At 34.9% G+C, this 23,323-nt stretch overlaps 5 protein-coding genes across 15 annotated transcripts; 3 read left to right on the forward strand and 2 right to left on the reverse strand.

Moving 5' to 3' along the window:
• The first annotated feature begins 1,145 nt into the window (after positions 1-1,145).
• On the forward strand, positions 1,146-4,134 carry LOC105121846 (mannan endo-1,4-beta-mannosidase 6-like). Of its 9 annotated transcripts, none has more exons than XM_011020683.1 (7): positions 1,146-1,447; positions 2,001-2,087; positions 2,174-2,453; positions 2,586-2,783; positions 2,887-3,009; positions 3,126-3,337; positions 3,497-4,134. In XM_011020683.1, exons 2-7 carry the CDS (start codon positions 2,014-2,016, stop codon positions 3,927-3,929), a joined length of 1,320 nt encoding a protein of 439 aa, XP_011018985.1. In that variant the 5' UTR covers positions 1,146-1,447; positions 2,001-2,013; the 3' UTR covers positions 3,930-4,134. The 9 variants fall into 9 exon arrangements, with proteins under 9 accessions (XP_011018985.1, XP_011018986.1, XP_011018987.1 ...); XM_011020684.1 differs by having other exon boundaries at positions 1,146-1,380; XM_011020685.1 differs by having other exon boundaries at positions 1,146-1,380; positions 2,004-2,087.
• A 1,945-nt stretch (positions 4,135-6,079) lies between these two features.
• LOC105121848 (serine/threonine-protein kinase STN8, chloroplastic-like) lies at positions 6,080-8,711 on the reverse strand. The gene is made up of 4 exons (XM_011020689.1): positions 7,955-8,711; positions 7,544-7,717; positions 6,899-7,303; positions 6,080-6,648 (listed from the first exon to the last, which is right to left on the reverse strand). Exons 1-4 carry the CDS (start codon positions 8,531-8,533, stop codon positions 6,301-6,303), a joined length of 1,506 nt encoding a protein of 501 aa, XP_011018991.1. The 5' UTR covers positions 8,534-8,711; the 3' UTR covers positions 6,080-6,300.
• A 135-nt stretch (positions 8,712-8,846) lies between these two features.
• LOC105121849 (serine/threonine-protein kinase AtPK1/AtPK6-like) lies at positions 8,847-13,021 on the reverse strand. Its single transcript, XM_011020690.1, has 7 exons — positions 12,878-13,021; positions 11,157-12,117; positions 10,854-10,936; positions 10,646-10,766; positions 10,370-10,543; positions 9,805-9,912; positions 8,847-9,467 (listed from the first exon to the last, which is right to left on the reverse strand). The coding sequence occupies exons 2-7, from the start codon at positions 11,793-11,795 to the stop codon at positions 9,165-9,167; spliced, it is 1,428 nt and encodes a 475-aa protein (XP_011018992.1). The 5' UTR covers positions 11,796-12,117; positions 12,878-13,021; the 3' UTR covers positions 8,847-9,164.
• A 4,288-nt stretch (positions 13,022-17,309) lies between these two features.
• LOC105121850 (uncharacterized) lies at positions 17,310-21,093 on the forward strand. Of its 2 annotated transcripts, none has more exons than XM_011020692.1 (7): positions 17,310-17,839; positions 18,920-19,000; positions 19,177-19,251; positions 19,572-19,616; positions 19,694-19,783; positions 19,929-20,030; positions 20,544-20,616. In XM_011020692.1, the coding sequence occupies exons 1-7, from the start codon at positions 17,372-17,374 to the stop codon at positions 20,577-20,579; spliced, it is 897 nt and encodes a 298-aa protein (XP_011018994.1). In that variant the 5' UTR covers positions 17,310-17,371; the 3' UTR covers positions 20,580-20,616. The 2 variants fall into 2 exon arrangements, with proteins under 2 accessions (XP_011018994.1, XP_011018993.1); XM_011020691.1 differs by having other exon boundaries at positions 17,313-17,839; positions 20,616-21,093.
• A 725-nt stretch (positions 21,094-21,818) lies between these two features.
• On the forward strand, positions 21,819-22,993 carry LOC105121851 (high mobility group B protein 6-like). Of its 2 annotated transcripts, none has more exons than XM_011020693.1 (2): positions 21,819-22,522; positions 22,594-22,993. In XM_011020693.1, the coding sequence occupies exons 1-2, from the start codon at positions 22,088-22,090 to the stop codon at positions 22,777-22,779; spliced, it is 621 nt and encodes a 206-aa protein (XP_011018995.1). In that variant the 5' UTR covers positions 21,819-22,087; the 3' UTR covers positions 22,780-22,993. The 2 variants fall into 2 exon arrangements, with proteins under 2 accessions (XP_011018995.1, XP_011018996.1); XM_011020694.1 differs by having other exon boundaries at positions 21,822-22,522; positions 22,597-22,993.
• The last annotated feature ends 330 nt before the right edge of the window (positions 22,994-23,323 follow it).

Consider the following 23,323-nt stretch of genomic DNA (forward strand, 5'->3'; position numbering starts at 1 on the left):
TATCTTAATGTCAATTTTCAACATGGATAGTTGGAAATGAAGCTTTTTATTTTTGTTTTTGTTTTATGAAGTTATCTTAGTCTCATTATCCTGGTGGTTTGATAGGTTAGGCTGTATTGACTTGAGTTATTTTTTTAATTGATTTTTTATTTTATTTTTTAATATTAGATTGAATGAAAATTAAACTTTATATTTTTTTTAATTTTTTATGAGATTATTTTGATTTGATAACTCAAGTTACGGGCTTGACATGTTAAATCGATTTAACTTCAGTAGCAATTTTTTTTCATAAGATACTAATATTATGAATTTTGTGTTCATAATGATTTATTGTTTCCTTCATAGCGAAATTGAATTATAAACATTGAAGCACTATTAATTAATGAGCAATTCTACATCGACAAACTCTTTAAATTCAAGTTAGATTCGAAGACTTTGAGATATATATTATAGCCGAAATTTCCACTCCTTAGTCTCTATGAAAAATATTGATTGTGAAATCTTGTATCTTATTCGTTTCTTCCATGCTGGTAGCCATTGTTGTGCTGCCCATCGATATTATTTCATTTCTCTTCAGATTTATTAGTTTTAAAAGGACCAAATAAAAATGTTTATGAATTTTGTTTCTTTTGATCTAAAAAGAAAACTCATGAACACCAAGTTTTCAATTTCATTTTCTTGATTTGGATAATACACATGTTTTAATGAGTTCTAAACTGTTTAATACGTTTGTGTTAATTATCACTTCAGTGGCATGTTTAATTAGGAAACTAAGTGAATATTCAAGGAAAATGAAATACTTAATGTTTTAGAGATTCTTTTATTTAAAGAAGTAAGAAATAATATACTTCAATTTAAAAGTTAATGTATTATGAAAATTAACTAATTGTATTAGAAATACATTTAGGGACATCAAATAATAAAAATATTAGCAATAAAGTGTTGGTCGATTAATTAAAATATTGTTATATCTTTATAAAAATAAAAATATAAGTTTGATTATGAAGAAAAATACTTATTAAAAGATACAATCACAAATCCTAAACTATACTAATTTTATTTTTTAAAAATTCTAAATAAAAGTAGTCTCATTAAAAAAAAAAAAGTGTAACGTGGGATACCAGAATAAAAATAAAAAAAATAACAAAAATTGTTTGTTCAAAAGGCTAATATAGAAGACAGATAAGACCCTAAAGGAGAACAGAAATAATAAATCATGTGATGGTGGATGAAGCAGGCAGGTTTTTTGAGAGGACAATCAAGTCAAAGAATGCCATTTCCAGGCAAGTTAAAATGGGGATTAATCTAGGGTTTGCCACATAGAGCATAGCTGCTCCCCGATGCGTCACAAAGCATTCAAGTAAAGTTTGCAACAGATCAGTTTACTATTGCTTACCTTCTTATCAGCTCCCCTCTACTTCTCCCGATTGCTTTCAGCAGAGAAATGGTGTTTATCAATCTCTGTACATTGTCTTTCTATCTATAGATTTATTCTTTCATGTGCTTGTCTATATATCTATGCTTACTGCTTACCAGCGCCATAGCCTCCAAGAGATGCAGTGACCTTGAAGTAAGGTCAGTGACATCTGAACTAAAAAGTTACGTGGTTTTTAGGGGCCTCATTTTCTTGTAGGACCCTCCAGACTTACCTTAGGAGTCATACCTTGAGCCTTATCCAAGTATGCACATAGACTTATGTATCTGTGTTTGGAAGAGAAGAAAATGGCTGAGAAAGTGCAAGAATTGAAATTTTCTTGGCTTTAAAGCTAGAGTGTTGATCCCCTCTTCAACACTCTTCTTGCATATCACAGTTTCTGCTACACAGTATAAGACAGACTTAGATGATCAATTTGCATATAAATATGTGGTCCAAGGAAGAGGAGTGTGCAACACTTGGCTTGCTGACTCAATACCATGAATACCCACAAGAGTATATTTGGGTTCAATATCATATTTTTCGTATCCATTTTTATTCTTCTTAATGAATGTTTAAAATGCAGCAGCTTTGGTGTTATGGATGGTGACCAATGGGATACAACAGTGGAGGAAGTAGACAATCATTTGCCATCTTCCAGCTCAAGTCAAGGGTAACCATAAGCAAGGACTGTATTTCATTTAATTTTCTGTAAAATGAGATTGTTACGTTTATTACTCTGATTATTCAAATGTTCAGGGCCTATGAGTTGAATGGTGTGGGAGAAGATGAATGGCAAATGGTGGCCAGAAAAGGAAACCAGTTTGTGATCAATGACCAACCTTTCTATGTCAACGGATTTAACACTTACTGGTTGATGGTTTTTGCTGCTGATCAATCTACAAGAGGAAAAATCACTGAGGTTTTCCAACAAGCATCCTCAGTTGGTCTAACAGTTTGTAGGACTTGGGCTTTTAATGATGGCCAATGGAGAGCTCTTCAGAAATCTCCTGGTGTTTATGATGAAGATGTTTTCAAGGTACTGTTGCCTAGTTTTTGGGCTTATAACAGAAGCAACCTCGCTAGGCCACTGATAGCTAGGCTGCCAAAGTTATTTTAATTTGCGTTCTTCACGTCTCATGATTTTTTTTTTTTTTTTTTTTTTTTTGAGCTGGCCTTGGATTTTGTGGTGAGTGAAGCAAAGAAGTACAAGATCAGGCTCATATTATCGTTGACTAACAACTGGGATGCATATGGTGGAAAAGCACAGTATGTTAAATGGGGAAAAGCTACTGGCCTTAATTTGACATCTGATGATGATTTCTTCTCTCATCCAACACTCAGAAGCTACTATAAGGCTCATGTCAAGGCAACTTTCATACTGCTGTCCCTTTTTTGTGCACTCAGACATCGAACTCGGAAAATAATCCATCGACATTTGGTCTTACAGTTTCTTTATTCATTGAATGCAGGCGGTACTGAATAGAGTCAATACACTCACGAACATAACCTACAAGGATGACCCTACAATATTTGCCTGGGAGTTGATGAATGAACCTCGGTGCACCTCAGATCCCTCTGGTGATAAACTGCAGGTTTGTTGTTCATCAACACTTGATTTTACATTAATCCTATACAAGATATTCTGATAGCTGGTAGTGCTTTGTGCCATCATTTTCTAAAGCAATTGAATGTTATTGTTTTTTTATAGTCATGGATAACAGACATGGCAGTATATGTGAAGAGCATGGATGCAAAGCACTTGGTAGAGATTGGTTTGGAGGGATTTTACGGTCCATCGGCACCTGATAGGGCCCAGTTCAATCCGAATTCATATGCTACACAAGTTGGAACTGACTTTATCAGGAACCATCAGGTTCTTGGTGTTGATTTTGCTTCTGTTCACATTTATGCAGACTCCTGGTAAGTACTCACTGCATCAACAATGACCAAAAACTGGCAGATTAAATTGTGCACTATTTCTGAGCGCATCATTGTTTGGATTGTGGCCTCTTTAACTTTAGATGCAAATTACCTTTTCTCATTTAGGATCTAAACAAATAATTAAATCTATTGATCAAGGATTTCGCAAACAATCTCGGATTCTCATATCCAATTCATCAAGTCATGGATGGAAGCTCACATAGAGGATGCTGAGAGATATCTGGGAATGCCAGTTGTGTTCGCGGAGTTTGGTGTTTCTTCAAAAGACCCTGGTTACAACTCATCATTCCGTGACACGATGATTAACACAGTGTACAAGACCCTCTTGAACTCAACCAAGAGAGGTGGGAGTGGAGCTGGGAGTCTTCTGTGGCAGATTTTCCCTGATGGGACTGACTACATGGATGATGGATACGCGATTGTTCTATCAAAATCTCCTTCCACGTCAAACATCATTTCCCTCCATTCAGCACGAGTCGCAATCTTCAATTCCATGTGTTCGTGGAAATGCAAATGGGGCTGCAAGAAGAAGAATCCTTTAGAGGCCTTCTTCTACCATGATGATTTGTAAAAGTACCTAAACACTCACAACAGAAAAGGGAAGAAGTACAGTAGTCATGATAACACCCTTGTTTTATAGTACCTCCAAAAACATTAATGTTGGCGCTGTTAAATAAAGTGAATGGCTTTAAGAAAGAAATTTGTATTTCACAAGCTGTTATTGTATTATCTGCCAGACAATTTTACGTCTTCCACCGTTGGTTTTTCAGTTCAAATTGTCTGTTACAAAGACCTTCCTTGCCATTCCTTGTATTAGGCATCCACTTCCTCCAATTCTAGTAACTAGTATCAAGAACATATTCTGGCTTTCATTCTGCAACATCTAAAGCTTAAAACAGATCAAGAACCAACAAACCATTCCACATGTTAACATTCGTTAATCTGCGGCGTCTAAAACATGAAAAATATTACCCATGGTAGGATCGCTCGTGAAGATCATCTGTCTTCTTTGGTTGGTTAAAAGAGAGACTTGGAAGGAGGATTCTGTATGGAATTGCTGTCACTACCATGTGCCACGTTGGCAGTGAATTCATCATATAGGCATGCATGGGACTGCATAATGGTTTGGATGAAGTTCGTCAGGTTCTGGCCTGGTTTTTCGGTGCTGGATATGCCGACCCTCTTTCCGCAACCTTAACAGCAACAGGCTTTTCACCTACCAGTTGTGCGATTCCGGGGCTAATGAATGGCATTTTATGCCCAGTTGTTATAGTTACCACCGTTTCTAAGATGCTCTTTAATCTGACAGATTAATGTCTATCCGCCTTATCTTCTATCAATTGTATTAGTTGAGGCAAATGGACACAGGATCGTTAAGTAGCTTGGATTGATGATTGTTTCCAGCCTTAGAAAAGTTGCATAGAAACCATTATAAATTAATTTCCACTAAATTTGTCAGAAAAATAGCTTAATATTTGTGTTCTTCTTTGTTTGCAAATTGTCTCCAATATGTTTTTAGCTGTTTAATTGCATCTATCATGTCCAGTGAACACGATGCGATCACAGGCTAGTTAATTTTTGCCTAAATAAAAAACCATAAGTTCTGCATAAATAAGATTTTGGGATAAATGAGACATCAAACGCCTTTTCCATTAAGCATAAGAGATCTACTTTATCTAGTTCAATTTCTTGCAACATCATTAAAGAAAGACTTTGTGCTTTGAATCTCTTTTCCCCTCCGCCGATTATAATTGCTGTAAAGCAGAAGTCATATTATCTGTTGAACCTTGTTCATGCACTTCTCCATGACCAGAGGAATGGCAAGCAGGCTTCTAATTCACGTAGTAAACATTCAAGTGATTGATTCAATGCCCATTGGTATTTAAATTTCTCACCCAGGCATGGTATGGTAGACCACAAAAAGGCATGGTACGTAGGCCTCGTGCATAAATTGATTTTCACTTTGGCACTTATGGTTGCCGTGAAATTTATAGATCAAACCAACAAGATTAGCAGCAACTGGAATTAGCAAATTTTATTGCAGAGAGACAAGAAACATTTTGATTTTTGAAAAAGAAACCTCTACCATAACGAAAAATCAATGAATGGAACTTTGGCCCTTTGGCTATTCTTATAGCTCAAGTGCCACACAAAAATGAGAGAGCTATGTGCATAGAATAACAAGTCAATTACCTTGGCCATTGGCTGCAGAAACAGCAACGCTCACGAAATAGTAAACAAGCAGTTCATAGTGGCGAGCCTCTTCCGTATTCTCATCATCAAATCAAAAGGAAACAGGATGCGACAGTTTGGTATCATAACTTGGATTGTTTAGAAGAGTACTCGCTTGGGACTTTTATCATGCAATGAGAGCAATATAATGATCGAGACAGATGAGGTACAAGGTCTGAATAAGAGGGACCATGAAATAAATTTTCTCAGTTTTAGGAGAGAACGAGATGAATACAGAGGTTAAACGAGCATCCCACACCCAAAAGGTGCCCCACATAGGTCTTCCCTGAAACCCTCCTGTAACTAAGGTAAACAACGTAAAAAAAACACCCATTTCTGTACCGGTTCCAGAAGAGCAAAGAAAAAGGGGGTGTTTTGTTAATAGGAACAAGAAAGTGTTTATAGCCATAGCGATATAAACAAGAATACTCATCCGAGCCGCAGGAACATGTACATAGGCCTCAACCCTTCAATAAACAAGAAGATAAATGGATGGTGAACAGCACATCTACAATTTTATTTCATTAATTAGTTGAAATTTTAGTGTTGGATGATTCACTACGTTCCACCCATCAGACAGGCTCCAGTGCTGTATATGATAGGCCCGATTTTTTACATGTCATGCCAACAAAAATAAAAAATAAAAACAAAGAAATGAAAATGGAAAATTTAAGAGAGCAGAATATGGACTCACATCACCAGGAAGGTATCTATTTGGTTAAGCTAAACTTTGAAAGAACTGCAGCTGCCTGATCACCGCCCAACAAGAAATAAGGATGCCTTAGAGCAGCAGCAGCTGATAAACGTCCCCTTCCAAGATAACCTCTCTCTGAAATCAATTTTGTAGCTAGATCCCACCCTCTACCCGAGTCAAGTTCAAGAATTGTCAGGTCAGGCCTCAATCGAGTGCTCTCCCTCCATTTATTCAAGTCATATCTAGCTTTCTTTATTTCTGTATTGAAATTCTTTAAGCCTGATACAGGCCTTAAGCTTGGTATTGCCATTTGCAGGAGAACAATCCCAGCAGAGTACGTATCAAATAGATCAGGACTGTTTAACTGCAGCAATAGTTGCAAATTTCATTTCAGCATACTAGAAAACTACAGTTAAACGACCAAGTCTGTGAGCAGGGTGAAGTGATCATATAAAGGCTGGCTAACAAATCAGATTAGAACCCAATCAGCATTCGATAAATAGATGTGCACATGGAAAAGGCAAACTTTCAGATTAGATAAGAATTAGCGAAGGAAAGTGAGAATTTGATACATTTGGTTTCATATTTGGAGAAGAGATTAGATGGTACAGTACCTGCCATATAACTGGAGAAAGAAGGGCAGCAACCGGCTCAGGTGGAGGACTTGGTGTCTCCTCTGGGAGCACAAATAGCTCTGGTGGACAATAGTCCGGATCAAGCAGACTTTGGTCAGGTATGTAGTTCTTGCCAATCCGGAGGTCAGTGGCCGCCCCAAAATCTATGAGCTTAATCTGTCCCTTCTTTGTCACCACTAAATTGGCTGGCTTTACGTCCCTGTGAACAATCCCAGTATCATGGATTTTCTTAAGTGAAGTAATAATCTGGCGCATTACTTGCTTGATGATCAATGCACTTCGTTTAACAGAATCAACTCCTTGCAAGACACGCCCAAACATGACAGACTCTAAGTTAAAAGGGAAGTTACGATCTTTCATGTAATCACCAAGGGTTCGATCTCCCTACAATTGGTGCATGGGACAACAGTTGTATCATTAAATGAATTTAGAACTGTAAACAAATCTGTGTGCAGCAAGATTGATTTGAACCAAAGTTCCGAAATAAACAAATGAAACTGCAAAAGTCCATTCCATCCAAACTCATATGTAAAGAACTAGCATCATATTTGGGAAGTTAAATATAGAAAATACTTTTTATTTAATTTTTCAAAGTTCTTGGAAGATTTCCAGCTAGGTGAGTACCTCAAATTTCCAAACAAGCCATTTTCCACCCTTTGTAAACTGGGAACTCGTTTGATCAGCAACAAAACTTCCAAGGAACTTGGCACATGTTTCAGGAGCTGCTCTTGATAGCCTGTAATTAAACCACTCCTCAAATTCACCGAATTGTTCTGCCCCTGTGATTCCAACCTTTACCTGCATATTCCCATTAATATCACCATCACTTCCACACATTCCAGAAAATGAATTACAAAGTTGATAATTCATACGCAAGGAGGAGGGCTTGTATAAGAGTGAGAACTCATCTTTTGATTACATTTTCCTCTTTAAGAATTAAAACTCATTGAATGTTCTAAGAATGTATATCAGTGATACAGAAGGGACGGCAGTTGTATACTTGTATTCTTTTATATAAAGAATAAAAGAACTTACCTTTTTTAGTATGACCTTTTCTTTGAACCTCTCATCCAACTGTAGTGCTCTTCCAGTTCCCCTCTTCGGAACCTTCTCCTCTACAGTTGCATTCCTTGGAACAACCACTCCAGAATAGACAACACCAAAAGAACCTTCTCCCAATTTATCCCCAACCAGAAAATCACTCCTCTTCAAATTCCTCCTTCCAGCCAAACTGTCCAAACCAAGTTGCAGAGGAGCAAGAAGGTATGCATCGATGGCGCCTATGAGAATACCAGGCCTTGCAGTTAAATAAATCCATGCCGCCCCAGCAAAAACCAGAAGACCCCATTTCTGCGTATCTGACAGTTCCTCAGTAACACTCTGAAATTGCACCAACCCAGATTGAAAAGCTGGGAATTGGTCCAGTTGAAGAGTGTTCTCCAATAAATCATCTGGAATGTTGCCGAAAAATGCTTTACACCTGCCTGGGTTACTTCTGAAACGGTCAGTGAAAGAAGGTGTATCGTGATGCAAAGTAGGCTTGAAAGCAGAAAAGCAAATAATTTTAGGATTCTGCTGAAGTGCAGGTGTCATAGGTGATATCAGGGAAGCCATACTGCTTCTTCAGCGGGGAGTGAGCTCTAATGTAATGAGCTCAGCTCTGCCCTCAAGAAAACCAGCTCATGTCAGCAAAGGCTGATCTTTTGCCACATGCCATACACAAATTTATCCACTGAGAAGGAAATTCGTGGACAGATACAGCCCCATTTCCCTGCCAAGTATATTCAGCAAGCTGATAACGGGCCTAAGGTTTTGTTATTCTCTTCGTTGAATAAGACGATTTTGGGCTTACCCATGACGGGATAAACTCATAGCTTCGAGGGGCGGGGCAAATGCAATTTTGTTTTTTAGCCCGCATAGCTAAATATACGAAAAGAAAACAAGACCTTTAATTTACTGTCGAAAAAAAAATATTCAGAACATACTAGGAACTCTGGCAGTAGCTCTTCTAGCTTCTCATTCAACGTAGTTTGAGTTAAAATTTTCAAAAAGACTACAGATACCAGAGAATATTATCCACTGAGATGCCTTTTGGCTTCTGCAGAAGAAATGGCTTCTGTCCATAGGCAGAGCTTTCTTTGCAGCTACAACTCACAAAATGACACCTAGAGGCTTCTTAAATAAACCACTTCAAACTCAAGACCACATATCGTGGGAGATAAAGAGCGATCCGATGTATGCTATGCTAGTACAAGGGGCTGCTTTGTTGAAGGAAAGAGGCCGCAGGCCTTACATAAGTGAAGTTCACAAAGGGATTCGTATTCATCTTAGGGCTAGCAGCTGGGGAATCCGACAATGTCATGTCAGTCCAACACTTGTCAAAGTTAGCAATGCAGTGCTTCCCAGCTACATCTGGACGGAAACTGGGTTGGATCTCCCTTGCATCCAATTTCTTCCAGTTGATTGGCTTGAACCACTTGTGTCGCTTAATCTCTTCACTTCCCAAAGGTCCACTTCCTAGGCGTTTGCTGGCATTCTTGTTGAGGAGCTAAAACAAAACCAAACAAGTTCACTTAGCTCTTTTAGTTAGTAATGAGCATCATAATTAGTACCTCAGACACCACCCCCTCCTTCCCCCAACCCAAAACTCAGCACCAATTCAAGGCTGATATCACCGCAAGATCATCAACTAAAGAATTGGGTGTTCGTAAATCTTAATCTGGACAATTAAAGAACAATATGCCAGAACCAACATTTTCTTCTTACCTTATCCTTTTATTTTATTTCATTCATTTATTTTATTTTGGTGCAAACCAAAACCAAAATTCAAGCCCTATGCTAAAACACTGTTTAAGACATAAATATAAGATGGGTATAAAATTTACCCCTTTCAACAGGGTGTGCGCTTCACTTGTCAAAAATGACGGCAGCTTGATCTTATCCTTGACTATCTTCTGTTGAATTTTATCCCTGTTCCCACCAACAAAAGGAGGCTGCATGACCAAAAGACAAGAAAGCAAACATAATAATTAGGCAACATTATTGATATAGAAAGGCTTGGCAGCCCTCATAAACACGTATGTTCATACTTCATATCAACAAGAAATGAGCTGCAAGATGAGGGGAAAACGGGGATTCTCCCCAGTACCCCCCCAGTACACCAAGTAAGCATAGAAATACACAAGATAGAATATACCTCTGCATGCATTATTTCAATATCTCATGTTTTCAAACAACATCCAAAACTTGGCATCTGAGCTTACCAAATTTCCTTTAATTCCCTTGGGTCACAGACAAATTAAGAAAATGCTTTGCAAGCAGAAGTGTACACAAAGAGAAACCAGGATAATAATTTCAATAAATTATGAAAGCATCTAAGTGACAAGCGATTGTAAGAATTAGAAAAGGGAGGATAACACAGAGAAATTCATTGAAGGGAAGAAAGCCAACCTTGCCAGTGAGCATCTCGTACAATAGAATTCCTACACTCCACCAATCAGCCGCCTTATCATGGCCTCTTCCCTGAACAATTTCAGGTGCCATATATTCAACTGTTCCACACATTGAGTTTGATCTTGTATTTTCGTCGAATTGCTTTGCCAGGCCAAAATCAGTCAACATCACCTAGACAAAAGATTGTATAAAACATAACTTTTTTTGTTCAGAAAAGAATATGTTAGTGCATGTGCATGTGCATGGAGGGAGGGAGGGAGGGAAAGGAATTACATGGCCATCTGAATCCAGCAGGATATTTTCCGGTTTAAGATCTCTATGCATTATGCCATTTGCATGAAGGTGACAAACTGCAGAAACAATCTCAGCAGCATATATACGTGCCAGATCCTCCCTAAAATAGAATAGCCACATCTTAATAAGTATCAATCTACTTCAAGCCTTCAGCAAAAAGCATCCAAACCAATGAAATTATAGATACCTGAAAAGGCCATGGTTATAGAGCTGGAAGAAAAGGTGACCCCCATTTATGAAATCCAACACCAGGTACAGTCTATATTTGGTCTGCATGCCAGCAACAGCCAAAATTTAATGTTCAGTAGTCTCAATGGAAAAGGAAGAAATTCAAAAATAGATACTTCCTATGTTAAGATCCTGTTGTCTAGAAAGATTTTCACAAAAAAATGCAATTCCTCAAAAAGATTCTTTTTTCCCTAGGTGGCTGAATTCATGTTAGAAACAAATAAAATCAATGCAGTAACTAGACTGTCAGATGGATAATTACTTGGAAGGAGTATTTGAGCTGGACAATGAAGGGATGTGCTATTTTTGTTAGAATATCTCTTTCACCTCTCATGTAATCAACATGATTTTTCTCCACTATTCTGTCCTTCCGCATGACCTTCATTGCATATATTTCTGGTGTACCCTTTTTCCTCACCTGATAAACTTTCCCAAATGCACCCTGCCCAACAACCTTTAAAACCTCAAAATCTTCAATGCCCACAGTTTGGACCTCCAAAGTATCTCCACTGACACCCTCCACATCTTTCTCAATGGCATCATCATCTATGGAACATTCCTCTAGTTCTTTAATAGTCTCATCCAGGACACACTTCACTAGTTCCGTTGAATCTTCTGTCTCATTTAAATTAAGCTTGCTGAGCTTCAATGATTGGCTAACATAAGAAGAGGGGCCAACCAATGAATGTGACCGGTTGTGAATGACAACAGGGTTGTCATAAATAAGCTCATTGCCATCTCCCACAGACAGAGGATCACCACAATTCACATCTATGGATGGCAAAGGACCAAACACATCAGTGAAATCAAGTTCAACATGATCTGATACCACAGTATCTAAGGAATTCACAGGAAACAACAACCGGTTCTTGGTCGACCCAGGTAATTGAGAGGAAACCATTTCGCAAAAAAAGCCAAATATCACTATGACACCAACTGCAGCTGACTCAAATCTATCACTGCTACAGATGTTAGCTGCAGAAGGCCAAATCTATAACAGCTAAAGTGTGATTTCTCCACAAGTATCCAAAACACGAACTACTGAGGGACGCCTGTCAATGGCCTTAATCAAAAGGAAGTTGACGTATGCAAAAGGAGTCCCAAGAAACTTTGGCAATAGGCAAAATAGGATCCAGAAGAAAAAGTTGTTCTTGTTTCCTGATTTGCAGGAAACGGTTGATGCTCCAGTGGTACTTGAATTCATGAAGATCAGTCCGTCAAATCTGCAAAATTCAACACAAAAAAAGAGCACAGAGAAAAAATTACCCATCAATGCCAAAATACCCACAATTCACCATCATTTCTACAAATAAAAAAATAATAAATCGAGGGTTTGTTAACAGATAGTTCACATACACAAAATTAATAAGCAAAGATGAGAAGCTTAAGGAAAACTTCAATTATATTCACCCGTTATTCAAATACTAATTTCTCTTAATAAAAAAAAATCAAAAAATCAACTTGAAACCGAAAAACCTACACTTAGTAATTATAAAACAAGAATCCAAAAACGGATTAACTAGAAACTAATAACAAATTAATGAATTGAAACCAAAGGTAAATTCCTCTACAATTATTACTTCAAATCTTTTCCAAAACAGATCAAGATATTAAATCCAAAACAAACAAGGACTGTAACTTTCATACCAAATCAGGAAAGGAAAAAGATTTAAATTCTGGGTTTTATAAACAGAACTAAATTAAATCAAGTGAGCAACCCAACTCAGATCCAAAACAACAAAATTTACGGACACTTTGAAATAAGAACCTGCATATTTTCATACATAACTCAAATATTAATTTCAATAAAACAAAGCAAACAAATGCCAAAACCCCTACTCAGACCCAAGAAAAGAGACTAGCTTGGGAAATAAAACAGCAGCAGCAGATATGCAACCCTCAAAAAATATATAAAATTAATAAGAAAATCTTAAAACTCCGAATTAAAAGATAGAAAAAATAAAGAGAGGGAACTTGGATTACCTGGGGAGGATGCCGAGGGAGAGAGAAATAATGGGAGAATTTAAAAGGAAAGAGAGAGAGCTCTCGAGGAGAAAGCGGGAGGCTGCCACTTCTATTTCTTCTAAACACTACTTATGCGTGTCCAATGTTTCCGTGAATGGCAGCTATTACGTGGCGTTCTTTTAGTTGAGGTTACGTAACTGAGTTTGCCTGAACTTTTGGATCTTGGAATATGCCTTTGCGGATCGCTTGGTAGATGACTGCCTGCGTTACTCTATCTAATCTCAATAAAAACAAACAATTATTATCCTAAGCATCATAATCTAATTTTTATTCTTTATACTCCAAGTTTGATTTTAAAATTATATAATAATTTTTTTCTGATTTCTTATCCCCCAATTCTTCCAAATGCAGGATGTGAGGTGGAGCTTTAAAGTCATTAGATATTTGATTTAAATAATCCTAAAATCATTAAAAAAATTAATTTAAGTAATTTGAAAAATAAAATTATTATTAAAAAAAAATTATTCATTTTTATCAAGACATGATTATATTTGGACCTCTCCTCTCAATAACTTGTCAAGGTTTCTATTCTAAATCAATCATGAAATTTTTTTGAGAAGCATTATGTTTTGAAAGAACAATTTTTTTGAATAAAATAATTCTTTAAATTATTGCAGTTTCAGTTTAAAATGGTAAGGTTAGGACGTTGGTTTCAAATTAATGCAATATTTTTTTTTTAAAAAAAAAAGATATTTATCCATAGATAGAATTACAAAATAAATTAAAAGGAGGGAAGAACAACATTGCTGCATTTATTGTATCTTTCCTCCCTATTTCGGCGTGGATTGCTACATTTAAATACACGTTTTTTTTAACTATTCAAGTGGTATGGAAAAATACGATTTAGTCCCTGTATTTTTTTTATTGGTCCCTGTAATTTTCTTTTTTGATATTTTGATTCTAAAACCATATTTCTTTTATATTTCAGTCCTTCAATTTTAAGAAAGAAGAGAAAAGGTCATAAAAAATAAAAATAAAACTTTTTGGTTAGCAACATTTCAACCTCTTAAATAATCAATCTTGAAATTTGTTTTAAATAGGAAAGCATAACGGAGGTAATTTAGACTTTATCTTGAAATTTGTTTTAAATAGGAAAGCTTAACGGAGGTAATTTAGACTTTTAATAATAATAATAAAAAATATTGGTGTCGTAACTCATTTTTTATCCTTTATTACTTTTTCTACTTTGTTTTAAAATAGAAAAATTTTATTTATGCAATTCAAACATTTTACTATTTTTAACATTTTCATTTATTATTTTTAGTTTAAAGGTTGTGATATCAAAAAAGAAATTCAAAAAAACAAAAAACAAACGACGATGTTCTTCTTACTCTCATGTCAACAACCAAAAATAAAAAAAACCTACTTTTTGCTCCCTCAGTGTCTTTTTTTTCTCGTCAAAACAAGCTAAAGCTCAGTGTCTCTCTATGCCACTACATGACCAATTATAGTTGGAAACCTAACCCTAAAGTTCACACAATCTATTGCAAGTCAAGCCAAAACACACCATTTTCATCTCTTTTTCACTTAATTCAAAATCAAGTAATAAAAGCTTGTTTTGTCATCTAAGTTTATACTTATAAAATAGTTAAAAAGACATCTTTTTCATCGAATTTTTTCAATTAGTTATAAATATTGTACAATATGACATAAAAAGATAGCTCATATTCCCTTTGTTATTGCTATAAAAAGTTGTCAAAAACCATATTATTTCATCTCTTATATAGTTACACCATCATCATAGGACTATCCTTTTACAATTTCATTCCATGCAACTAAACCACGTCAAAAACACCCCTATTTATCCTTTAAAACTAATTGTGTCATCACCTCAAAAGACACCTTTTTTTAGTTACAAACATAGTATAAAAATAGTTAGCAAAAAGAGCTAGATAGTGTAGATCAATTATACAAAGTTAAGGGTCAAGATTGAATGTTGAAGAAAGGTTTTAAGTCATTCTTTAATACTTATAAAAGGGCAAGGCTTCAATATTAAAACAAAAATAATAAGATTGAAACAAAAGAGAGAGAAAGAGACAAATGATATATATAAAGAGAGATTTGATTTACAAGAGGCAATCTAATCTAGTCAAACTAGAACATTATTTAATTTAGGTTCTAAATAGAGTTATATACCTCGATTTTAAACATGTTTTATCTTGTCAAACCAATGCAATCTTGTCAAACCAATGCAGTAGCTGTCATCAAAGAATAAAACCATGCTATCTTTTGAATAAATATTTTGGTTAATGTTTAATCTTTTATTTAAGTCCTTTTAAGTTGTTTTTTGCTTTGTATTGTTCCTAGATTTTGATATGCATCAAAATACCATGATTTTAAATAAAATGAGTTTTGGTGAAATCTAATATATTTTCCCTTTGTAATTTGTGTTTTGGTTTTTTCCTTTAATATACTTTGTTCAAACTTTTTAAATAATTAGGTCGACAAGTTTCATAGTTTTGAGAACTGATATAAACTTAACATATGGTTTTTAATGCTAAAATGAGTTAAAAAAAATATATCAACGAATTTCCCACAAGTTTTCATCAAGTTAGCGATGTTTTGATTAAACTTGTTTTTAATATTTAGATTGATGAGTCACTAGTTTTAAAAAGAAAAATAGACCCGACATGTGGTTTTTAACCCTAAAATAAGTTGAAAATTTTGTCAATGAGTTTTAATCAAATATCGTTAAGTCTTGTTTAAGCTTTTTAAATGGTTAGATGACAAGTCTTCTAGTTTTAAGGTCCTAGGCAGGCTTAAAATGATATTTGACCTTAAAATAAGTTTAAAAATGCATTAATGAATTTTCATCAAATTTTTATTAAATTGATAGTGTTTTAGCTTAAATTTTATTTTTATAGAAAGTTTTAATATATATATATATAGTTGCAACACTTTTAACTCATAACTTGATATTATCTCAAATGAAAATCGATTAATAATAAAGAAGTTGTGAATAAACTCTAAAAATAATTTTGATAGTTAATGGTATAAAAAAATAAATTAAAAAAAATATATAGTCAAGTAATATTTTTTTGAAAAGAATATAGTAAGGGTGATGTTTATCTTCTTTTAAATATAATCAATTACTTGCTTGAGTTTTAGAAACCAATGCATATTTTATAATTTATAGTTTCTTTAACAAATATGTAGCAGATTTTTTTTTTTAATGTATATTTTTTAAAAAAATTTTAAAGGTCTTGTTTTCATGTTGGGTCGTTATAGTTTCTTTAACAAATATGTAGCAGTTTTTTTTTTAATGTATATTTTTTTTTAATTTTTAAAGGTCTTGTTTTCATGTTGGGTTGAAAATAAGTACTTGCAAAGTCTTTTTAAATTTAATTTAATTTAAAAATGATTAAAGGTGTTTCATGATTTGAAAATGAGGTTATTGAATTTTATATAATGTTATTTTAATGTTTTTAAATGAAAAATAGATTGAATCTTAGGGTTTGAGATTTAAATTACCCAAACACCAATTTATAATCATTAAAGATAGCCAAAATTTATTGCGGTAGATGACACTTTGTATGTTTAGCCAAAATTTAGAAAATTGTTGTCCATGCATTTTTGTAAAAAATAGGTGCGTAGGCCTGGGTTTTCTTCCTTATAATGACAGACACTTGAATATAGGCTTCTAAACCCCTGTGCCTCTAGATTGGACCCTACTTTATTTGTTACATTTTTTTACATTTTAAAATAAAGTTTTTTTCAATTAAAATAATTACAATGATATTTTAAAAATATTACGACGATACTATATTTTTAAATAAAATTAAAGGATTTTAATGATAATGTTTAAGGTTATTAATAATAATTTTGGCAATTATTCTATGAATAGAAGACTAATATGATGCATTATTTTGTTTTTGTAAAATTTCTCATCACTCATAGTTATTTAAGGAGAATAAATTTGATATGAGATGTAAATTTAATAAGTTAATTTTTATAATTTTAATTTGTTTTATATATAATTATTATACTCTTATATCATGTTATAAATTTAATAAGTTATTTTAGATAAATTTAATATATCATTATTTTAATATTTTAATAAATAAAATAAAATATATTGTTATATCAATATTTAAAAAAGATACCATCTTGTATAATTATATTTTGAGTGGATAATTAATTTTTATTTGAAAAAAGTTAACAATTTTTGAATAGTTTTTTATATTAAAAAATTTGACTTAACCCTAAAGTCTTCCTACTAAAATGAATCTTCTTGTTGTAATTAGTACGGTCAATAATTAATTTTAATTTCATTAAAAATAACAATTTAAGCTCAGTTTTTCCTTTTTCTTTTTTAAATAAAAAAATGGTTTTCCTTTGATTACGAATGCTGGGCAAGTGGGTGGCCTTGTTATCCACAAGCTATATTACAGTGTTGATCTTGACAGTAACATTTAGTTCTCTAAATTATAATCCTAAGCCACTTGCAACAACATGTGTGATTGCCTTCCTTCCTCCCCCCTTCCCTTTTCCATAATCACACCTCAAAAATTAAGGCAGCAATCTTACTCAACTGTTAACTTTTCAAGTGTTAACAGAAGTGGAAGGTTGAAGTTTACAAGCATCAAAGCCAGCAAGAATACTGGTGAAGTGGGGTTTAAAGAAAAAGTTCAAGAGGAAGAAGAGAAGAACTTTGAATTAGAATCATCAAGGATTCAGAAAGATAAAGAAACAGAAGTGGGTTCTCTTGGTTTCGATATTCTCGAATTGAAGGATGGTGAAAAGGATGGAAAACAAGAGCAAGATTTGGTTGCAGTTGAGAAGGAGCGAAATAAGATAAGAAACGGAAGGAGAGGGAAGCAAGTAATCAGAAGATCGAGTATTTTGGCAAAGCAAGTGATTAGCATTCGTTCTGCGCTTAGTTTGGGTTTTGTGTCTCAAATTTGGGTCGATACTAAATCTGTAAGTTCACTAGTCTTTCACTTACTGTTATATATATTTTTTTTAAAATTCAAATTAATGCTGTTAATTGTATAACGTTGAAAAAGGATGATACTAATCAAGCAAAAGCCATGCCTGCTATCCTGGTTAAAACAAATATCAATCACTACTTTCTGCTTAGAAGATAATAGCTTGTAATTAGCAAGAGAATTAAACTGGCACCCTAGCTTTTTTTAATAGTTTGTTTGAATGAAGTTTGAGTTTTGCGTGTCTTTCCCAAGTTGAAATCTTATGAACTGTCTTAATTTTGATGTGAAAGAAGAAGACATAGGATGGCTGACAAGAAATGTGGTCGGGTTTTCATGCTGCGCAATCTGGCTCACTATTTCATTTAACCCTTCCTTTGACGTGTTTTATATCTGCAGGATTTGCTGTCTGGTTCTGTGGTTCTGTGAATTTGCTATTTGATAAGTTCAGGCTCTATTGCTGGTGTTTAGTCCTGCTGGATTTTACTAGTTTTTGTCCCCTTCCTCTGTTGATGCATCTGTTCTTGCCTTAGATCATAGTTTTGCTTTTGAGTTCATACATCTTAAAGGCCTTTTCATATTGTTTAGCTTTTGAGGAATGGTTTTCCAAGATTATCTGCCGCAGCATTTTGCCCTTCTGTTATTTATTTGTTGTTGTTCTGTGACTTTTGATGCTGCTGTGTTGTTCTGATGATTGTTCATTTTCCTGCTGTTCTCCCTCATCCCCATTCTGCTTTTTCTGTCTTAGTGATGCTGCGATTTCTGCTGTTGTGGTTGTGGTGCTTTGACTGTTTCTCCGCCTTCTCTACTGCCCATTTTCATAGCTGGTTGTCCAGATAGCTTTTCTCCTCTAATGTTCCTTTTTTTCTCCTCTTTCTTTCCTTAGATGATGTTATTCTCCTTCTATAAGTCCTGTAGTTGAGCTGAAGCTTTTTTCACGTTCTCTTCATCAGTATTATCTCATTTGATTGATAATTGATTTAATCGCTTTGATGTTATAGCATCTGGGTGGTTTTGTAATTAACTGTGGAATTTGTTCCCAGTTTGTTAGAATTTTTACTTTTTCTTTGTTCAGTGGGTGGTGTTAGTAGTTGAAGTAAGGCCAAACTTGCTTTCTGGAGAATCAGAGAGTTTTCTTCTAGAGGATGTTAGCCAGGTAAACTTTTTCCATCTCTTAAGACTTTCTTAGCAATTTGGCACCTAGGATGTTAGCCACTACATGATATTTAATCACTCTTGAAAAGTTGTTTATATTTATTTAATTTTATGTATCATCACTGACCCCACCTTCATAATAATGGTTTTTATGGATTATAATGTTTATCTTAGCAGGTTGGGGATGTAGTGCTTGTTGAGGACGAGAATGTGATGGATACTGAATTAAAAATGATTGGCCTGGAAACGCTGGTATGTGTCACTGTTCACTGGTGTGCTCATATTTCCGTGTGTCACATGCATGTTTGTTTTCATAATTTGATGAATTGTAATCGAAAAATGTTTCTCATGTCAAAATATTTTATCACTTTGTACCATTTTCTGAGTTCTGGTTTGAGTAGTTCATTAAAGAAGAATTTTCATTCTTCAAGGTGAACGTTTTTTGTCCAAAATCCATATGCCTTTCAGGTGTTTTCTGTTTTCAGTTTTTCTTGAAGTGTATCGGGTATTCCTACAGTTGATTTCTTGTTGGCATATCACTTTTTGAGAGATTAACTTTCGATGCTTGTTAGGTAGGATATAGAGTTGTGACACCAGCTCAGCGAGATATTGGAAAGGTCAGTGCTATGTATTCATCAAGTCCTGTAATTTCTCTCGTTATTCAATTTCCTTGTTCTCATTTGCAATTTTTTAGGTGCGAGGGTACTCTTTCAACATTAATTCTGGGGCAGTGGAATTGCTCGAGCTTGACTCATTTGGGATTTCTATCATTCCATCTAGTTTGGTTGGTTGACTGGTCCTTTTTTCTCTCAAAAGAGCACATGCCACAATTTCTTGCTATGTAGCAATTGCATGTAAAGATTTACTCGAAAATTTCCTTCATGAAAAAGGACAGGAGCTCAAATGCTAATCATTTTTTATACCTTCAGGTGAGTACCTATGCTTTACCTGTTGAGGATGTGCTTGAAATTTTATCAGACACAGTTGTTGTGCATGAATCTGCTGCCTCACACATACAGAGGCTAACAAAGGTATCCCCTGATGCATAATTATTTAACTCTTAATCTTGCTTTGTGTTTGGCATTATAGATTTCTTTGGATGCCGAGAAAGTTTTTAATTTCAATTAAGTTGCCTTGTAGTAACTTTTGTATGTTGAATATTTTCCCGTTCTCTTCAGTAGTGTAGCAATGCTTGAAGGCTGCTCTTGCTCGTGTAAAATATTATATGTTTGAATATTTATGTGCACACGCGTGTTTGCACACAATATAGATGCCTGCTTGAAAGCAGACTATTTGATGCAATACACTGAGGCTTACTGATGTTTGTTCTAAGCAATCATTGTTCTTGAGAACAGTTGAAAACTCATTAACTGCACCGCATGTTTGATGCTATCTTGTTTTTAGTCAAAAGTTTGAAACTACTCTCCTTTGTGATTTGAACCAGAGCAGATATCCCAACTCCCTAGTTAACTTAAATTTTGTTTTTGCCGACTCCATCTCTAGAGAAGCTAATATCCACGCACACACCCTTTGTTTCATTGTAGGAAGTTGAAAGCTTTCCATCATTTTGCTTGAAATGATGATCTGTAGGTTAACGTAGTATGTTTTCATACTAGGGCTTCTGGGATGCTCAGAACGTGGGGACAAAATTAGATGAAGGTGAAGAGTATTCTGATTATGAAAGTTCCGTAGGTCGGAGCACTCGGAGAAGTTCTAGGAGCCAGAAATTTCGTTCAAAAATTAGAGAAAGTGAGGATGATTGGGAGCTTCCAATGGATTACTTGTGATATTTTAGTATTTTGATGCTGCTCGGAATGTGTATATACTCCATTATAGGGCAGCACATTACATTTCCTCGAGTTCTCATGTCTTTTTATGTTGCCTCTTTTCCCAAAAGTTAGATGAACTATCAAGACAAGCAGGGTAGTTAAGAATCATCAACTTTGGATGAAGGCTCTTTGATTGAGGTCTTTGACCACCCACCTACCCTGTTCAAGGACTTGTCTCTGAAAATTGAGCTATGTTGTATTATTGTATATATGCTATCAATGGTAAAAAAAAAAATATACTATCGATATATTTCCAACAGTTTCATGTGCAGGAACAGGTGGAACTATGCATGCTTTCATGTCAGCAATATTGTCAATAAAAAGAAAGAAAGAAAGAAATAAAACCCATCAAGGTCTTGGACATGCTAGTCTGCTCCGACACTGGCTCCAGTGAGAATAATTACTCGCTAGGAAGGGAATCCAAAGCCAAATCATCTAGTGGATGATGATGATGTGCTTCTTCACTTCCCATTGCTGTGTCCTCCGTGATCTGTATATAATTCCCATTGCTGTGTCCTCCGTGATCTGTGTAGTCATCAATGACTGGAATTAGCAGTTACAACTGGCATCGCGAGGGGATGTTTTCTTAATTTCTTTTTCTTTTTGGTGGAAACGGCTGGAATTAGCAGTTACAACTGGCATCGCAAGGGGATGTTTTCTTAATTTCTTTTTTTTTTTTTTTGGTGGAAACAGAGGAAAGTAATTTGGATTGAGAAAAATATAGCAAAAGGTTTTTGGTAAATTATTATTACAAATGGAAAATGTGTTCTAAAAACTGAAAAATGGCTAGTTTGTCATGAATAATAAAAAAGCAATTGAGGGAGTATTTGGGTAGCGGCAAAATTAGTTTTTAAAATATTTTCTTAATATATTAAATAATATTTTTATTATTTTTTAAAATTTATTTTTAATATCAGTAAATTAAAATTATCATATGAAAATAAAAAAAATTATATTTTTTTTCCTCTCTCGAGACTTGCAACCATATAGAATGTTAATTTATTTATCTCATGAACATAATTAAAATCAGCTTATAATAAAGGCTTGTCTATTTAATATCAACATCAAAATACTATATAATCAGCAACCTCGGATCGAGGAGCCTCTTGTCTCCCCTCATCCACATAGATATATAAATATTAGTAGCCGTTATCGCCTGTTTTCATTCAAACTCAAACCTCACCTTGCTCCCTCCTACCTGCTTAAATCCTCTCCCTCACAATTGCATTTTTCTCATCTGACATAAAAGCAATAGAACCATGCTTAAGCTCCAATCTCCACTCACCGGAGAAGAGAACCTCCGGCCAAAATCTTGTCGGAAACCACTCCAACCAAAGAACTCACCAGTAACTCCAATGACCCAGGTTCAAATTTTGAGACCAAAGCAAGAGTGGATTGAGTTCTCAGTGTTTAAAGATTCCAACAAGGAGAACCATCCGATCTGCACCACAACCCCAACAAAATCCATCACTAAGCCATTGGATTCTTCACTAGCAGAAGAATTGAGTGCTATCAAGAAGAAGCTAGAGAGGCTGAGACTAGACAGAGAGAGAACTGAGAAGATGCTCAAAGAAAGGGAGATGGTGATGGATTTGCAAATGAAGGAGCTTGAACAGAGAGGAGAAGTTCAAAAGAGGTTGGAGAATGAAGTTGATATACTTTATAGATTGAAGGAACTCCAATCCTACTCTATGGTAAGTTGTTGAGTATGGAACGTGAAGATTAAATTAGTACTTGTCTGATAATTTTTGTTTATATTTTGAAGCAGATAATTTCTCCGATTCGAACACTGAGAGAGAAGGAGCATGAAAAGAAGACAAGTGGAGTGCAACCAGAGGAAATGAGAGCCGAGGATTCGGAGGAATCAGTTGGAGAAGATGTAATGCAGAGTCCAAGTTCAAGTTGGGGTTCAGAAAATTCGATTTCATCCCAACTTGTTGCTGTGAAGTGAGGAATTTCCTCTGCTGCAAATGTGTTTTGATTTGTGATTTGGGTTTTATGGATCATCTACTTGTTCTTTCACTCCTACACTGCTTCATTGTAGAATCTGAAAGATGGTTTATGAAGAGCGAAAAATAGATTGAATCTGATTTCTGAAATGATGATTAGCTGCTGTATCTTGACTTTTACAACAACTTTCCAAAATGTGGATCTAGAGCTTCATTGTTTTCCTTTTCTTCTGGATTGAGACATGCCATCTTTTCTTTCTTTCTTTTTCTTTCGAAAACATAAAATTATACAGGCTGCCTAGAAGGAGGTGGTGTTGTCGAACCAATCATGAACACAGACACAAAACTTGGTGCTAAATCCATGCAAGAAGGCATTGAGGATTTGTATAATCTCATTCACTTCAACAGTACATAAGTGCGTCACAGGTCAAGGGCACAATGGAAGTAGCAGCAGCCAGGCAATGTGAACAATTACTACTATCACTCCCAAGAAGATGCTTTGCAGCAATGCCACATTCCATCAAACTCATCAAAGCAAACCGTGAC

Source organism: Populus euphratica, unplaced genomic scaffold (genome assembly GCF_000495115.2).
Source record: "Populus euphratica unplaced genomic scaffold, PopEup_1.0 scaffold46.1, whole genome shotgun sequence".
Classification (NCBI taxonomy): Eukaryota; Viridiplantae; Streptophyta; class Magnoliopsida; order Malpighiales; family Salicaceae; genus Populus; species Populus euphratica.

What these genes read in the sequence shown, in the direction of transcription:
- LOC105121849 (XM_011020690.1), bottom strand. Translation starts at nt 11,795, where the DNA reads ATGGTTTCCTCTCAATTACCTGGGTCGACCAAGAACCGGTTGTTGTTT. An exon ending in AGCTCAAATACTCCTTCCAA is followed by an intron (nt 10,937 to 11,156) that starts GTAATTATCCAT and finishes GCTGGCATGCAG; the next exon opens with ACCAAATATAGACTGTACCT. An exon ending in ACGAGATGCTCACTGGCAAG is followed by an intron (nt 9,913 to 10,369) that starts GTTGGCTTTCTT and finishes TTGGTCATGCAG; the next exon opens with CCTCCTTTTGTTGGTGGGAA.
- LOC105121846 (XM_011020679.1), top strand. Translation starts at nt 1,915, where the DNA reads ATGAATACCCACAAGAGTATATTTGGGTTCAATATCATATTTTTCGTA. An exon ending in CCTCTGGTGATAAACTGCAG is followed by an intron (nt 3,010 to 3,125) that starts GTTTGTTGTTCA and finishes GTTTTTTTATAG; the next exon opens with TCATGGATAACAGACATGGC. An exon ending in CACATTTATGCAGACTCCTG is followed by an intron (nt 3,338 to 3,496) that starts GTAAGTACTCAC and finishes CTATTGATCAAG; the next exon opens with GATTTCGCAAACAATCTCGG.
- LOC105121850 (XM_011020691.1), top strand. Translation starts at nt 17,372, where the DNA reads ATGTGTGATTGCCTTCCTTCCTCCCCCCTTCCCTTTTCCATAATCACA. An exon ending in TTTGGGTCGATACTAAATCT is followed by an intron (nt 17,840 to 18,919) that starts GTAAGTTCACTA and finishes TTCTTTGTTCAG; the next exon opens with TGGGTGGTGTTAGTAGTTGA. An exon ending in CTATCATTCCATCTAGTTTG is followed by an intron (nt 19,784 to 19,928) that starts GTTGGTTGACTG and finishes TTATACCTTCAG; the next exon opens with GTGAGTACCTATGCTTTACC.
- LOC105121851 (XM_011020693.1), top strand. Translation starts at nt 22,088, where the DNA reads ATGCTTAAGCTCCAATCTCCACTCACCGGAGAAGAGAACCTCCGGCCA. An exon ending in AACTCCAATCCTACTCTATG is followed by an intron (nt 22,523 to 22,593) that starts GTAAGTTGTTGA and finishes TATATTTTGAAG; the next exon opens with CAGATAATTTCTCCGATTCG.
- LOC105121848 (XM_011020689.1), bottom strand. Translation starts at nt 8,533, where the DNA reads ATGGCTTCCCTGATATCACCTATGACACCTGCACTTCAGCAGAATCCT. An exon ending in GGCTTGTTTGGAAATTTGAG is followed by an intron (nt 7,304 to 7,543) that starts GTACTCACCTAG and finishes CACCAATTGTAG; the next exon opens with GGAGATCGAACCCTTGGTGA. An exon ending in TTTCTCCAGTTATATGGCAG is followed by an intron (nt 6,649 to 6,898) that starts GTACTGTACCAT and finishes CTATTGCTGCAG; the next exon opens with TTAAACAGTCCTGATCTATT.